The sequence below is a fragment of the Aulonocara stuartgranti genome, assembly GCF_965226115.1.
Source record: "Aulonocara stuartgranti genome assembly, chromosome: 3".
Classification (NCBI taxonomy): Eukaryota; Metazoa; Chordata; class Actinopteri; order Cichliformes; family Cichlidae; genus Aulonocara; species Aulonocara stuartgranti.
In genome coordinates, this window is record NC_138941.1 from 54,233,886 (window position 1) to 54,249,518 (window position 15,633).

Sequence of the window (15,633 nt, forward strand, 5' to 3'; positions counted from 1 at the left end):
TCTCCTATGAACATGGTCGAGCTGGGTTCAACAGTTAGCACAGCATCTAGAATCCAACACAAACACAACATCATTGATCTGAAACACTTTTATGTACTTTACAAATCAAAATCTGTTCTGACATGTTCATAAACTTATAAATATATTGAGAAATAAAAACAGAAATGGAAAGTGTTTCAGATTGATGCACTAACATTAATATTTACTAAATAAATAAAAGTGCAAACTGTTCAGTCACCTTGAGCGTGTCCGCTGCAGAGGAGCGTACAGAGAACTGCAATAAAGGAAGAAACTTCACACATCATCAAACTGAAGACTCACTCAAACATGGCATCAGTCAAACACACCTGGTGTTACCAGAGGCTGCTGTGATTGGTTTAAATTATATATTTAATGTAATATGCATCAAATTATCACTGATGAAGAAACAAACCATTCTTAGATAAACTAAACCAGCGTCAGTGCACTGAAATCTAATCCAGTCTGCAAACAACCATGTTGAGAACAAAACATGAACTGAAATGCTGCAAATGACTGAAACTCTGTCATTTTACTAAAACATGTTCATCAGTCAATGAATCAAAGGAAGAAGTGATGCACTGACAGAATAGGCCCAGCTCACAGAGGAAAGTGGGTCCCATCCTCACATCCAGCTGTGACACGTCTGAAAACTTCTACGACTTTGTGTGAAGAGAAAGAAGAAGAAGCACACGAGACGAGAACTGTGAAGAAAACAAAGACTTTAAAACTTCTTCTCTCCGCTTCCTCCGCTTCCTTCCTTTTACTCAGAACTATCACACCTTAACAAGCTCTGTCTACAGCATGCTTTGACATGTTTGGTGCTGCAGAAACAAATTAGTGAGATTTTTATGAAACTAAGTAATAATTTACTTAGTTGTAGTTGTATCATACACATGTGAGCTGAATAATAAATAGACAAAATGAACAGATTACAAGTCCAAGTGAAGCTTTAAATGTGAAGTACTTTTGTTTTACATCCAGAAACACAACAAGAACACAGCTGTCTGCACCTTCACCTGCAGGTCTCATACGCACACTGATCACATATATGCACATGTTAAACACTCTTTGTCATAAATCACATTCAGACACAGTATTAAATAAATCTAATTCTCAAAACTGTTCCACTCCTGAAACTAATAATTCATTTGAACCGTGACATGGGGAACAGGCAGAGGCAAGTTTGTGGACACTTTTAAAATATTTAATTTTCTTTTAGTTTATTTTTACTCTTTAAATTACTAAATTACTAAAATGCAGTCATAAAGTTATAAGTAAGTTTACCCTGGATGGTGAAAGTGGCCTCTATCGACTGTTTTTCTTTGTTAAGTATAGTTAAGAGTTTTGATGTATTAAACATCAAGACCATCAAAACATTTGAAATCCTGGAATAACTGCATAGGAAGTTTTCAAATTAAAGTCTTGGAGCTCGACTGACTTCTTACAGAAACAGCGATGGACATTTTGTTTCCTTTGTCTGCTCCTCGTCTGCTTGTTGTGTTTGCTGGGAGCTTTGCCACCAATAATAGTTACTCTCACAGATGCTCCAGCACACAAACACGTCATTCTGATGGGTTCAAACTGCTGTAGAAAAGTGATTAAAACCATTAGCAAGCACAAGAAGAGACATTTAGTATTTTCCTCCTGCCATAGAAATATTAATCAGCTGCTGCTAATTTTCAAGGAGCCACGAATCACTGATTATATTCTAAAGGCTGCTGCACAAAGTCACTACATTGCTTCAAAATACAACAAACATGTTTCCATGAAGCTTTGTAAACAGTTACAAACAGATTGATAGATGATCAGCCCAGAGACGTAATACTTACTCAGAGCAAATGGTCACAGCAGGAGAAAGCACTTTTTCCCACAACAGTGAAACCTTTCACTAAAAATACTTTATTTATCATTTTAACTGACAAACTTCACTAATGTAAAGTCATCACTGCAGAGTCTTTGAACATGAAGTTCAGTTCTGGTCAAATGTTCACTCAAATTCAGGAAGTGAGATGAAGTCCGCCTCCCTCCCTTCTCTTGTCTGTTTCCTTAAAAGTAGCTGTAACTGTTGTATTCAAAGAGATGAAAGCTGTTAACTTTGTCACTCAGTAACCACACAGTGAGCTACTTCCTGAGGCTCATGGGAAATGTTTTTGAGATCGAACAAACTTTGACTGACTTTAAAATGGCAGGTCGTTCAGACTGCAGCAGATAATCGTTCAGTTACAAGCACAGACTGAAACTCACTGAGATGAAACTGAAGAGACACTTTAACTCAAATCCAAAATCCATTTCCTGAAAATACTGTAGGAGGTTTCCATAAACTGTTTGAGAATTAGTAATCAGAGTAAATCCAGACATTACAATTCTTTAGGCTGACTACAGACAAACACTGTCAGTCTGATTGTTGGATAGCAGAGCACAGCTGGAAACAGATGTTGTATGAATGCTCTAAATACATTTTTGCTTCTTGTTAGGTTTCCTGGTGAGGTGTAAGTGTGTTGTGCTAGACTTCAACGTTAGTCCCAACATCAGTGTGCCATCGTTAAAACCATTGTACAGCACACTTCATGGGCCTGATAGAAGAAGAGGAAGAAGAACGTTGCTTGGCCTCCACTTACACCTATTAACTTAGCAGATTTAAAGAAAAAATCATTAAATCAGTGACTCTTTGGTTAAGCTGCAATACGATAATTGTAAATGAAGCTTATGTGTAAGTTGAGCTGCCTATGTGTAAGGAAGATCTGTAATCAGTCATCTGCTTTCCTGGCTGTTAGTCTGCTTTTCTGTTCTCTGCATCACTATCACTGTCAGTCTCTATACTTACATCATTACTCTAGTCCAATCATCTTCTTGCCCTCCTTCTTTGGGCCAATCAGCCTCCACTCTGTATGGTTTAAATCTGTGCTGGGTCAGGAGGGGTGCTGAGCCTTAAGCAGAAACAGTGGTGGAGCCTGCTGAAAATCCAGACACTCTGGCCTGTTTAAAGTGCTCAAACACAGTTTGCATAGTTACAGAACTGCAACACAGAACAGCCACAGTGTGTGGCATCAAGTGTCAAACATGGAGGAAGAAGCATGATGGTCTCCGGCTGTGTGCTGGATCCAGGGTCGGTGACTTGTGCAGAATGAGAGGCACCCTGAACCAAAACAGCTGCCACAGCATTCTGCACCACCATGCAATTCCCTCTGGTAGGTACCTAGTTGGTCAGGGTTCATAAAAGCTGAAAGACAGTCCAAGCTATGCCAGAACTACCTCAGGAAAAAAGAAGATGGTAAGCTTGAAAACATGGAGTGTCCAGCACAGTATCCAAACTTTAACCCCATCAAGCTGGTTTGGGATGAACTGGACAGAAGAGTGAAAGCAAAGCAACCTACAAGTGACACACATTTATGGGAACATCTGTAACAGATATGAGAAGAACTTTCTGAAGAATATTTGATTTCTCTTGTAGAAAAAATGCCACAAGCGTGTTCAGCTGTCATATCTGCCAGAGGTGTTTACTTTGATGAGTCTAAAGTTTAGAAGACATGTTGGTCTATAAATTGATTCCACGATATATTTTTAAGTCCAACTGGAAAAATTGGGGTGTTCAAAAACATTGACCAGTGGTGTATTTTTATGGTTGTGGCCGCCTCTATATATGGGCCTCCCCTGGTTCAACCTGATATCAAACCATAATGTATACTAGACACACTGGTCCACCCAGATGTTGCAGTAAGTTGTAGTAAACTGCAATAACAGCAGAGGGAGGTTTTTATGTCAAGGCAACATAATAATAATCACAGAAAGCCCTTAAATAGACATTATTAACCCATTTAACACATATATATTTATAAGAAACGTACATGAAATATTTGTGGTGATTAAGGAAACTGGAATGTACTTCAATACTGGTCTACAGTTGCTTGCTCACTAGTGGTGTCTTTTCTTTAAATATATTATCTCCCCCTGCTGCTGCTGTAATGTTTGTATTCAGTGAAGCAACCATGCGTGCCCATTTCACGTTTTGGAGAGCCAAAATTAATAAAAAATGGAAGCTCATGAACAATCATATCGACAACATTCATGTTTAAAGTTTAATCATGTTCATCACAGATGTGAAGATTTACACTTGAGCATTAGTTTCATCCGTCTGAGATTTTAGATATATGTAAATGTGGAAGTGTTGCTGACCATGAAGCTGAGAGGAATAAACTTTAGTTTTATTCTGGGTGAGAGCGGAGCCTTGATTCATGCTCAGGGACTGACTCACCCTAAAATATCTAGAAAATGAGAAAATACGTTGTAAGCGATGTTGTACCATTTTCCCTTTTTGTGTGCACATTGTTCTTCTGTTCATGCAATCAAACAGTAAAACTGTCAAAGGGAAGATTGTAGAGGCGTGACCAAAACACTGAAGTTCAAATTAAATTCCTCACTAAGACCAAAAAAGTGGACCACATCAGTCCAGCTCTGAGGTCTTTACACTGGCTGCCTGTCCGTCAGAGGATAGACTTTAAAGTTCTGATGCTGGCCTATAAAGCTCTGAATGGTTTAGGACCAAAATACATCAATGACCTCCTGACCCAGTATGAACCATCCAGATCCCTCAGGTCATCTGGATCCGGTCTTTTATCAGTTCCCAGAGTCAGAACCAGACACGGAGAAGCTGCATTCAGCTTTTATGCTCCTTATATCTGGAACAAACTCCCAGAAAGCCTCAGATCAGCTGAAACACTCAGTTTATTTAAATCCAGGTTGAAGACTCACCTGTTCTCAGCTGCATTTGAATAAAGCACCAAATCCACACTTTTAAGCTTAAACTTCAAAACTTACATTTAACTACTGATTTTATCTGTTTTGATTTTATATACTGTTTTGTTTGTTTGTTAATTAGTTTGTTTGTTTGCTTGTTTTAATCAATTTTAAATCATGCTTTTTATTTGTTTTTGTTTCTAATGTCTCTGTAAAGCACTTTGAATCACCTTGTTGTTGAATTGTGCTATACAAATAAACTTGCCTTGCCTAGAGCAGATTATCAACAAAAAAGAGTAATCAGAGTATCTCAAAATAAAACTAAATAAAACTGAGACTCACACGACATTTTTCAACTATTAAATAAGTCCAATTAAAGACAAACTCACAAAGCAAATGAAAATAAATATTTGAACATCTCGGAAATAGTGGGCAGCATGACAGAAGTGAGACCTGCTGCGATGTAAGGATTGGAGATGGTGTCACTGACAGAAAGACGGGTGGTGTGAAGATGTTTGAATTTTCACTGGGAGTGAGTGAGCAGATCTGAGGGACAGCCTGGGTTGAGCGGATTGGAGACAAAGTTAGAGAGGCGAGGCTGAGATGGTTTGGACATGTGCAGAAGAGGGATGGGGGATATTTTGGACGAAGGATGCTGACGATGGAGCTGCCAGGCAGAAGGCACAGATGAAGACCAGAGAGAAGATTTTTGGACGTAGTCAAGGAGGACATGCAGGGGCTTGGTGTGAATATAAAATAGAAATACAATATTACCAACCCCCCAAAAATATAACTGTGGGGTTCAATTTGACTGGTTTTATAGACAGATAGTAACGTCTTCTCTGACTTAGACTAAATTCCAAAGAATCAGTGGTACCTTGTTTTGAAAATAATTTTTTTTAAGTCATAACACTGTTCCTAATCTATTGACAGTGCTACAATGATAGAAAAAACTATAATTAAGTAAATAAAGCCTCATCCGTTCATCATTGTGCCAAAGTTTGGACATTTTTACAGCACAGTTGTTGAAGACGAAAGAAGAAGAGGAGGACGGAAAGTAGAAATGTGACAAAAAGCTGACTTTGCTGCTTGTCCTGTTACACTTTAACACAAAATATCATTAGCAGCATTTCAAGGAACCAATAAGTGTGTTGATTAAGCTTCAATGTAATTATAATTGTCTGTGTTCATAGTGCATAATTTAAATAAAAGCTTAATATAAACCTTTGGTTTTGAGTTTTATTTTGCAAACATGATGTAGGATACAACAGAAATGCTGCTCATAGCTAGAAATAAAAACACACACATACAAAATACATTCACTGATACATTCAAATCCATACAGCATGTGTTGCATCATTAAGTCTGATATAATGTAGGAGGTCACATACAGCAATAATATTCACTGTTACCTGCCTTTAACACAGCAAAAGCTGAATTTAAAACCAGATTATTAGCTGCTAAACATCATGTTTCAAATGTTTTCTTGCTGCATCAAATGTTACGCAATCTACATTTTATATATTTTCTATAAAAGCTATAAATGCTCCCAGATAAATAAATAGACAAATTTTAAAAATATTTTAGACGTTTGGCTATAATGTGATGTAAAACCTGTCATATTGTCTCCTCAACAGAAGCTGTTGTCATCAGTCACTTTCCTCGTTCTGTTGATGGTGAGCTGCTCTTTATGGACCTGAAACAAAATCATAACAAACAGCTGTGAAACAGACTCATGCACATGTGTGTAAATGATATACGCTGCCCTCTGACATGCACTACATTATGTGTGCAGTTTCATTATTCTAGAGAAACCAATAAAAACTAGAAAAAATTGCATTTCCTGCGAAAATGCTGTGTGGATGCCTTAACGCTGAAGATGTCTGCAGAAAAAAGCTGAAAAAGTTGAAAAAAAAAAAAAATGTTGCCCTGAGCAGGATTCGAACCTGGCCCTCCTGGTCTAAGGGCAGCTATTTAGCTCACTGAGCCAAAGTCATTCTCACAAAGAAGAGGTGGAGAGATTGACAATTGTGCTGAAACGAGAAGAAGCTGCTGAGAATTGTGCTGATAAGAGGTGGAAAGGCTGAAAATGTTTCAGAAGTGGTGAATAAGCAGAATTTGGGCAGAAAAGAGGTGAAAACTCTGAATATTTTGCTGAAAAGAGTTTAATCAGCAGAATTTCTACTGAAAAGAGTTGAATGAGCAGAATTCTCCTGAAAAGAGGTTTTTGCTGAAAATAGCAGAAAAAACTGAAAAATTTTGCTGAAAAGAGTTCAATCAGCAGAATTTGTGCTGAAAAGAGTTCAATGAGCAGAATTCTGCTGAAAAGAGGTTTTTGCTGAAAACAGCTGAAAAAGCTGGTATTTGTGCTGAAAAGTGGTGAAAAAACTGAAAATTGTGCTGAAAAGGGGTGAAAAAGCTTAAATTTGTGTTGAAAAGAGTTAAAAAAGTTTAACTGTTGACTGAAAGAAATGTTGCCATAAGCGGGATTTGAACCCCGGCCTCCCAGTCTGAGAACGGACGCTCATCTCACTGAGCTAAAACACAGGTCAAGCCGGCAAGGAAAATCAGTGAGGCCAATGATAATATGCAGAAATAGGCAAAAAATATTGCAAAAAAAATTCAATATCTCAAAAAGTATAGAAGAGCACCAAAAGATATAGCCACAAAGAGCAGAAAGAGCAGAATTTTTTAAGACTTGAACGGTGCAAATAGCACAAAAACTGAGGGAGTAGTTAAGCGCCAAAAAACGTACGGAAGCAACTAGAATAAAGTAGAATAAAGAACTAGAAAAATTTGCATTTCCTGCGAAAATGCTGTGTGGATGCCTTAACGCTGAAGATGTCGGCTGAAAAAAGCTGAAAAAGTTGGGAAAAAAAAAAAAACATTGCCCTTAGCAGGATTCGAACCTGGCCCTTCTGGTCTAAAGGCAGCGTTCCACCTCAGTGTGCCAAACTCCTTCTAACAAATAGAGGTGGATAGACTGACAATTCTGGTGAAATTAGCAGAAGCTGCTTAGAATTGTGCTGATAAGAGGTGAAAAGGCTAAAAATTTTGCAGAAAAGAGGCAAGGAAGCAAAAAGATGAGCTGCAAAGAGATGAATCAGCAGAATTTCTGCTCAAAAGAGTTTTTTCTGAAAACAGCTGAGATTTGTGCTAATAAGAGGTGAAAAGGCTGAAAGTTTTTCAGAAGAGATGAATAAGCAGAATTTGGGCATAAAAGAGGTGAAAATTCTGCTGAAAAGAGTTCAATCAGCAGAATTTTGCTGAAAAGAGTTTTTTTCTGAAAACAGTAGAAAAAACTGGTGAAAAGTGGTGAAAAAACTGAATATTGTGCTGAAAAGGGGTGAAAAAGCTTAAATTTGTGTTAAAAAGAGTTAAAAAAAGTTTAACTGTTGACTGAAAGAAATGTTGCCATAAGCGGGATTTGAACCCCGGCCTCCCAGTCTGAGAACGGACGCTCATCTCACTGAGCTAAAACACAGGTCAAGCCGGCAAGGAAAATCAGTGAGGCCACTGATAATATGCAGAAATAGGCAAAAAATATTGCAAAAAAAATTCAATATCTCAAAAAGTATAGAAGTTATGAGCACCAAAAGATATAGCCACAAAGAGCAGAAAGAGCAGAATTTTTTAAGACTTGAACGGTGCAAATAGCACAAAAACTGAGGGAGTAGTTAAGCGCCAAAAAACTGCCTTTGAGGGCATCCACACAATAATCAATAAAAGCTGGATTAAAGGAGTTTATAAAAGCAGGTTTTAGTCCACACAGTCCACACAGATTTACTATTTCACACTCATTTCTTACATTTCTTTCATTATCTGCTTTAGCAAATCTTTCTGTATATCCTCGTCCTATCAGTCCCCTCCACCCAGGCGTGGCTCTTAGTGGCCACCAAAGTGGCTCTTCAGTCACAAGGAGAAGCTCCACCTACTGTTACGTCTCATGGCTCGCATAATTAAGTAAGTAAGAATTTTTTTATTTAATATAAATTTTATTTATATAGCACATTTCTTGATAAAAGATCACAAAGTGCTTCACAAGGTATAAAACAAAAACAGACAAAAGTTAACAAAATGCAATTCTAAAAAGATGTGTAATTCAAACAGAAAGAATCACTTTCCCCAGGAAGAACCCACTGGACCATCACACAGGTCACCCAGCTTCCTAAAGAGGAAGGCTGGGGTAGTATCTATGAGACGCAGTCAGTTATATTCAGAGCACATTAAATGAATGCTCTCTTTCTGTGCATCTATGCTCAACAGCATAAAACTGTAAAATGTCCTCTCAGCCTGAAACAGATCTACAGGACATTAAAATTATCGTCTAATTTAACTGAAACAAGTGAAACACACTGAGAGAGCAGATAAAACAGTTAAAGAGCTCCTGTAAAGATTTCATACCTGGGGTTGAATTTGGATTGACATTACAATAGTCAGAGCTCTCCTCTGGGTCAACACGGTGCTCTGTTGAGGTCATGAAATGAAAGCATTTAAAAAACAAACAGTTTTGCAAATGTAATATATTTTATGTTGGATACTCACGTGTCTTGTTAATCACTTTGAGCTGATTCACACATGAATCACCTTCTATTTGACCTGAAATAACATTATTTATTTTAATAATCACAGTTATTTTATAACAGCCTCCATGAGCTGTGAATGAATTAAAGTTTATACTGTACCAGTGTCAGTGCTTTTAGAGCCTGGGATTGTCTCATAGACACAACGATCACCTGCAGGTCAAAGAAAATTATTCTACTTATCATTACTATTATCAAGTATTCTCATCAGTAACGTTTATATGCTGTTATTAACTTTGTTTAATTCAGCAGTGTTACAACTGCAGCAGTCTTGTTGCAAAGAGCATCAGAATCTTTTAAACTACATGAAAAGCTAACCATGAAGAAGAGACGAGTACACCTGCTGCTGATCTTCATCCTGACTGACCCTCTGGTCATCAGCTGAACCTTTATTAAACACTTAAAAGAAGACATTTGCTTTTACATGGTTATCTTTTATACATGTTATACAACAGTTCCAACTCCAGGAATGCATGATGTGTCTGTGCACATAAATATTTAAAGAGTAAAATCTCTGAGATCAGAGGAACAAAAAGTCTCACCTTTGGACTTCATGCAGTAATACAGCAGGAGGACAATAAATGTGATTCCAGAAATGAGTCCAACGGTCATTAGAAATGAAGAGCTCTCCGAACTGAGCACAGCTGTTGTAAATAAGAAACACAAACTCTTGAATTCAATAATTCAGAAGCTGCTTTAAAGACAATAAATATGTTCAAGGTCTCTGGATTTTTTATTTCTTAAGGATGTGACCTTCAGTCACTGCTGTAGTTTTTTAGTCCTCCCAATTCTTCATTTTTTTTCTGTGGCTTGTCCAGTGTTCTCAGATTTTTTTACGGACAGCCTGGACACCATGCTGAGATGTGCCAAGTGTTCAGCTAAATTAAAAACTCTATTGAAATCATTTTGCTGGTACAAAAATAATATTGTATCAAACTGTGTTATGTTGAGCATTTTTCAGAGATTTAACAAAGAAGGGGAATAAATGTTTGTTTATGTGACAAGCTGCAAGTAACAAAACATCTAAAGATAAAATTTAAAATTGTCTGTAAAGTTTATTTCACAAAATAATGCAACAAAGTGCTACTTTGCTGTTATTGTTTTTTAAAGTGGTCAAAGGACTCTTAGTGGAGGGAGTTTGTAATAATAAAAGACAATTTTTTTTCTTTTTATTAATTTATATAATTATTTTACACAAATGATGAAGCAACAAATCATCACTGTCTTGTTTATACCAGCTAAATATTCATTACACAAAGTACCTGAAAAAATAAAAGTCCAATATCAGGTCTGTGTCTCACAAAAACAATATGATTTTCTTTCTAGAACATTTACTTCATCCTGTGCTGATCCTTGTTATGTTTGTAAAATGAAGCTCAACAACAAACATCACTTACTTGATGCTGACAAGTTGAAGGCTTCACTCCACTCTGTTGAAGAATATGAGTCATCTCTGCGTCGACTCTTACACGTGTAGTCTCCACTGCTGGACTCAGAAACATTGAATATCCAGTAATTATTGTGAGTCCACTGTGTGGTCTGGTTGGGTCCTCTCCATCTATACTCCCACTCAGTGGTTTCACCTCCTTCCTGCACCTCACATGTCAGACTGATCGTCTCACCGCTGAATATCTGAGGCCAGCTGGGTCGTCCTTTAACAACAACCTTATTGGAAACTGTTTATTAACAGTTAAGATACAAACAGAAACATCAGCTCAGCAGAGAAAACTTAACACTGTGTGTCTGAATGTGAATTTCAAACTAAATGACTGAACTCACAGGTTATCTTAATGGTGACATCATCGCTTTTATCAGTGTAGTAAACTGGGTTTCCTCTTCTTCCTCTGCAGTGGTAGATTCCTCCTTGAGATACTCTGATTACTCTGTTTTGTTTCATTTTTGTGTGAGAAAAGTTTTTTAAAAAAAATTTAATAACAACATCATTTGAAAAAAAAATACTCTCTATTTCATCAACAGGCATCACAAATTAATCGTTAAAGCATCCCAGCAGTGTTAATACTGGTCTCATCCACTTTCTCCTCTCACACAGCTCTGTAATGCATTTCCATTTATAAACTACTGCTTTCCTTTTTCTGCATCAAGCCTTCCTGCTTGATTCATCAGAAGATTCTCACTAATGTAAGACTCAGATGTCAGACCACACAGAAGCAGATCATCATAGCTGCACAGACAAATCTCTACTGCAGCAGTTTAATTATGAGACTTCTAACTTTTCATTTCTTTAATTCATACCTTCAAACTTTAATATCTTGCTTTTATTTGGTGTTAGTTAATCTTCTTTCAACACCATCAGAAGTCAAACATTTCACACATCACTGCATTAATAAAACAAACTCATCCATCATTCCTGAGATAAAATGTATAAAAACATGTAATCCATGAAGAAAATCCCTTCAAACAGTTCGGTCCCCTGTGGAGGAAAAAATGTCTGTCGCAGCCGTAAAATGTTGTTTCCACATTAGAGATGTGTTCACATTCACAGCATACAGCAGAAACTATGTTCACATCACTGGGCTCTCTACACCACTTCAGCTGCACAGACGTCACAGAGTCACCATCTCTGTTTCTAGGCTGCCACAATAAACCAGCTCAACAGTGAAAACATTCGATTTCTGCTTGTAGCTCCATCAGTCACCATGACAACATCTCCATCTGAAATATTACAACAAACCTTTTCTCCACCTACTCATCTCTGTTTAACTTCCTACAAGCCTCACTGCTCTTTCTTACACACACAAACTTTACAATAAAATGACCTCAGCTTCTGTTTAGAGTAATTATCAGGAATCAGACCAAATGTCTGTTTGTCCATAATAAACTGGCTCAGGACCTATTAGTGCTTGAAAAGGATCAGTCTCAGTATGATGACTGGGGTTGGTGAGAGTGGTAGTGATGACATGGTAATATGTCTGTGAAGGTTCTCAGTCATCCAGGTCATCGTAGTCACCTTTGACTATGACATGGTAATAACAATATTTGGATGTTTTTCTTTAGTCCCATACATCCAATGGATTTAAAACTGTCTATAATAAGGCTACAATCAGGTTGATGTCATCCTGTGCTGATCCTTGTTATGTTTGTAAAATGAAGCTCAACAACAAACATCACTTACTTGATGCTGACAAGTTGAAGGCTTCACTCCACTCTGTTGAAGAATATGAGTCATCTCTGCGTCGACTCTTACACGTGTAGTCTCCACTGCTGGACTCAGAAACATTGAATATCCAGTAATTATTGTGAGTCCACTGTGTGGTCTGGTTGGCTCCTCTCCATCTATACTCCCACTCAGTGGTTTCACCTCCTTCCTGCACCTCACATGTCAGACTGATCGTCTCACCGCTGAATATCTGAGGCCAGCTGGGTCGTCCTTTAACAACAACCTTATTGGAAACTGTTTATTAACAGTTAAGATACAAACAGAAACATCAGCTCAGCAGAGAAAACTTAACACTGTGTGTCTGAATGTGAATTTCAAACTAAATGACTGAACTCACAGGTTATCTTAATGGTGACATCATCACTTTTATCAGTGTAGTAAACTGGGTTTCCTCTTCTTCCTCTGCAGTGGTAGATTCCTCCTTCAGATACTCTGATTACTCTGTTTTGTTGATCATCTGTTCTGATTTGAACTTCAGTGTTTGGGTCACGTCTGAACCACTCATATTTCCAGCCAGCAGAGCTCCCCACAGAGCAGTTCAGTGTCACACTGCCCCCTACTGGTACGATAGTTGATCCTGGAGTCAGTGTGGCCCTGGGTTTACCTGCTGTTAGGGGGAAAAGGGGGAAATGCATTATTCACTATGAACTCATAAAAAACAGAAAAGGGAAATTTAAAGATTTGGTTTAATGTGGTGAAACTTTCCACCCACATTACTCTTTATCATATTTTTCTATTTATTTTCTCTCTGTGTTCTTTGATTTTCTTCTCGTGTCTTTCTCAACATGTGGATATTGTTTCTGTAACTCTGGTTTAAATCTCTAAATAATCACAGTATAAATGTTTGTCTGACCTGAAAGAGTCACACTGATGTAAACTAACACAGGTCACTGCTGAAGGACACACAATGATGGTTTCACAGCTCTGTGTGGTTTTTGGTTTAAATAACAGAAACATCAGTCACCTTAAACTTTATTAAACTTTTCATGTTTCTTCTTTTTCTTTGTTTTAAAGTTTAATTTATCCATAGTTGATGTTTTTTAAAGCATTAAAACACATCTATGTAATGATTACAGAGTCTGTGAGTATTTTATCACTGTGTGTACTGTGAGTGATGTAACAGGTAAAATCAGTTTCCTGTTTAGTTTAAGTTTAAGCTTCAATGCAAAAGAAACAAGTTTCCATGACAACATTATCTAGTGTACATGTCACTGACGACTTACCCGTCACAGTTACAGAGACGATGTTACTGGTCTTTGTATTCTGTGATGTCGTCCTGTGAGCAGAGCAGCTGTATTTACCACTCTGAACTGTAGATTCAACTTTTAATCTGAGGCCTTTGTTTGTGTTGGAGTTTAAAATTTCTCGACCATCCTTCATGACTTTGTATTCCCAGTCAGTGTGTTTTCCTTCCTTCACGACACATTTGAAGCTAACAATCTCTCCGATGAAAAAAATTGTCGAGCTGGGTTCAACAGTTAGCACAGCATCTAGAATCCAACACAAACACAACATCATTGATCTGAAACACTTTTATGTACTTTACAAATCAAAATCTGTTCATAAACTTATAAATATATTGAGAAATAAAAACAGAAATGGAAAGTGTTTCAGATTGATGCACTAAGATGAATATTTACTAAATAAATAAAAGTGCAAACTGTTCAGTCACCTTGAGCGTGTCCGCTGCAGAGGAGCGTACAGAGAACTGCAATAAAGGAAGAAACTTCACACATCATCAAACTGAAGACTCACTCAAACATGGCATCAGTCAAACACACCTGGTGTTACCAGAGGCTGCTGTGATTGGTTTAAATTATATATTTAATGTAATGTGCATCAAATTATCACTGATGAAGAAACAAACCTTTCTGAGATAAACTAAACCAGCGTCAGTGCACTGAAATCTAATCCAGTCTGCAAACAACCATGTTGAGAACAAAACATGAACTGAAATGCTGCAAATGACTGAAACTCTGTCATTTTACTAAAACATGTTCATCAGTCAATGAATCAAAGGAAGAAGTGATGCACTGACAGAATAGGCCCAGCTCACAGAGGAAAGTGGGTCCCATCCTCACATCCAGCTGTGACACGTCTGAAAACTTCTACGACTTTGTGTGAAGAGAAAGAAGAAGAAGCACACGAGACGCTGAGAACTGTGAAGAAAACAAAGACTTTAAAACTTCTTCTCTCCGCTTCCTCCGCTTCCTTCCTTTTACACAGAACTATCACACCTTAACAAGCTCTGTCTACAGCATGCTTTGACATGTTTGGTGCTGCAGAAACAAATTAGTGAGATTTTTATGAAACTAAGTAATAATTTACTTAGTTGTAGTTGTATCATACACATGTGAGCTGAATAATAAATAGACAAAATGAACAGATTACAAGTCCAAGTGAAGCTTTAAATGTGAAGTACTTTTGTTTTACATCCAGAAACACAACAAGAACACAGCTGTCTGCACCTTCACCTGCAGGTCTCATACGCACACTGATCACATATATGCACATGTTAAACACTCTTTGTCATAAATCACATTCAGACACAGTATTAAATAAATCTAATTCTCAAAACCGTTCCACTCCTGAAACTAATAATTCATTTGAACCGTGACATGGGGAACAGGCAGAGGCAAGTTTGTGGACACTTTTAAAATATTTAATTTTCTTTTAGTTTATTTTTACTCTTTAAATTACTAAATTACTAAAATGCAGTCATAAAGTTATAAGTAAGTTTACCCTGGATGGTGAAAGTGGCCTCTATCGACTGTTTTTCTTTGTTAAGTATAGTTAAGAGTTTTGATGTATTAAACATCAAGACCATCAAAACATTTGAAATCCTGGAAACATTTGAAATCCTGGAATAACTGCATAGGAAGTTTTCAAATTAAAGTCTTGGAGCTCGACTGACTTCTTACAGAAACAGTGATGGACATTTTGTTTCCTTTGTCTGCTCCTCGTCTGCTTGTTGTGTTTGCTGGGAGCTTTGACACCAATAATAGTTACTCTGACAGATGCTCCAGCACACAAACACGTCATTCTGATGGGTTCAAACTGCTGTAGAAAAGTGATTAAAACCATTAGCAAGCACAAGAAGAGACATTTAGTATTTTC

At 37.4% G+C, this 15,633-nt stretch overlaps 1 protein-coding gene and 2 long non-coding RNA genes across 3 annotated transcripts; all 3 read right to left on the bottom strand.

Moving 5' to 3' along the window:
- Positions 1-15: 15 nt before the first annotated feature.
- On the bottom strand, positions 16-1,988 carry LOC309699817. Its single transcript, XR_014274492.1, has 3 exons — positions 1,851-1,988; positions 239-722; positions 16-46 (listed from the first exon to the last, which is right to left on the bottom strand). It is a non-coding gene; the product is annotated as an uncharacterized lncRNA (long non-coding RNA).
- A 4,009-nt stretch (positions 1,989-5,997) lies between these two features.
- Positions 5,998-9,848, bottom strand: LOC309699784. The gene is made up of 5 exons (XR_014274469.1): positions 9,657-9,848; positions 9,441-9,491; positions 9,301-9,354; positions 9,160-9,222; positions 5,998-6,451 (listed from the first exon to the last, which is right to left on the bottom strand). It is a non-coding gene; the product is annotated as an uncharacterized lncRNA (long non-coding RNA).
- An 879-nt stretch (positions 9,849-10,727) lies between these two features.
- On the bottom strand, positions 10,728-14,720 carry LOC309698489 (Fc receptor-like protein 5; the record flags this gene model as incomplete). The annotated part of the gene is made up of 6 exons (XM_082520968.1): positions 14,555-14,720; positions 14,189-14,224; positions 13,740-14,006; positions 12,854-13,123; positions 12,472-12,750; positions 10,728-11,014 (listed from the first exon to the last, which is right to left on the bottom strand). Exons 1-6 carry the CDS (start codon positions 14,589-14,591, stop codon positions 10,728-10,730), a joined length of 1,176 nt encoding a protein of 391 aa, XP_082377094.1. The 5' UTR covers positions 14,592-14,720.
- Positions 14,721-15,633: the final 913 nt, after the last annotated feature.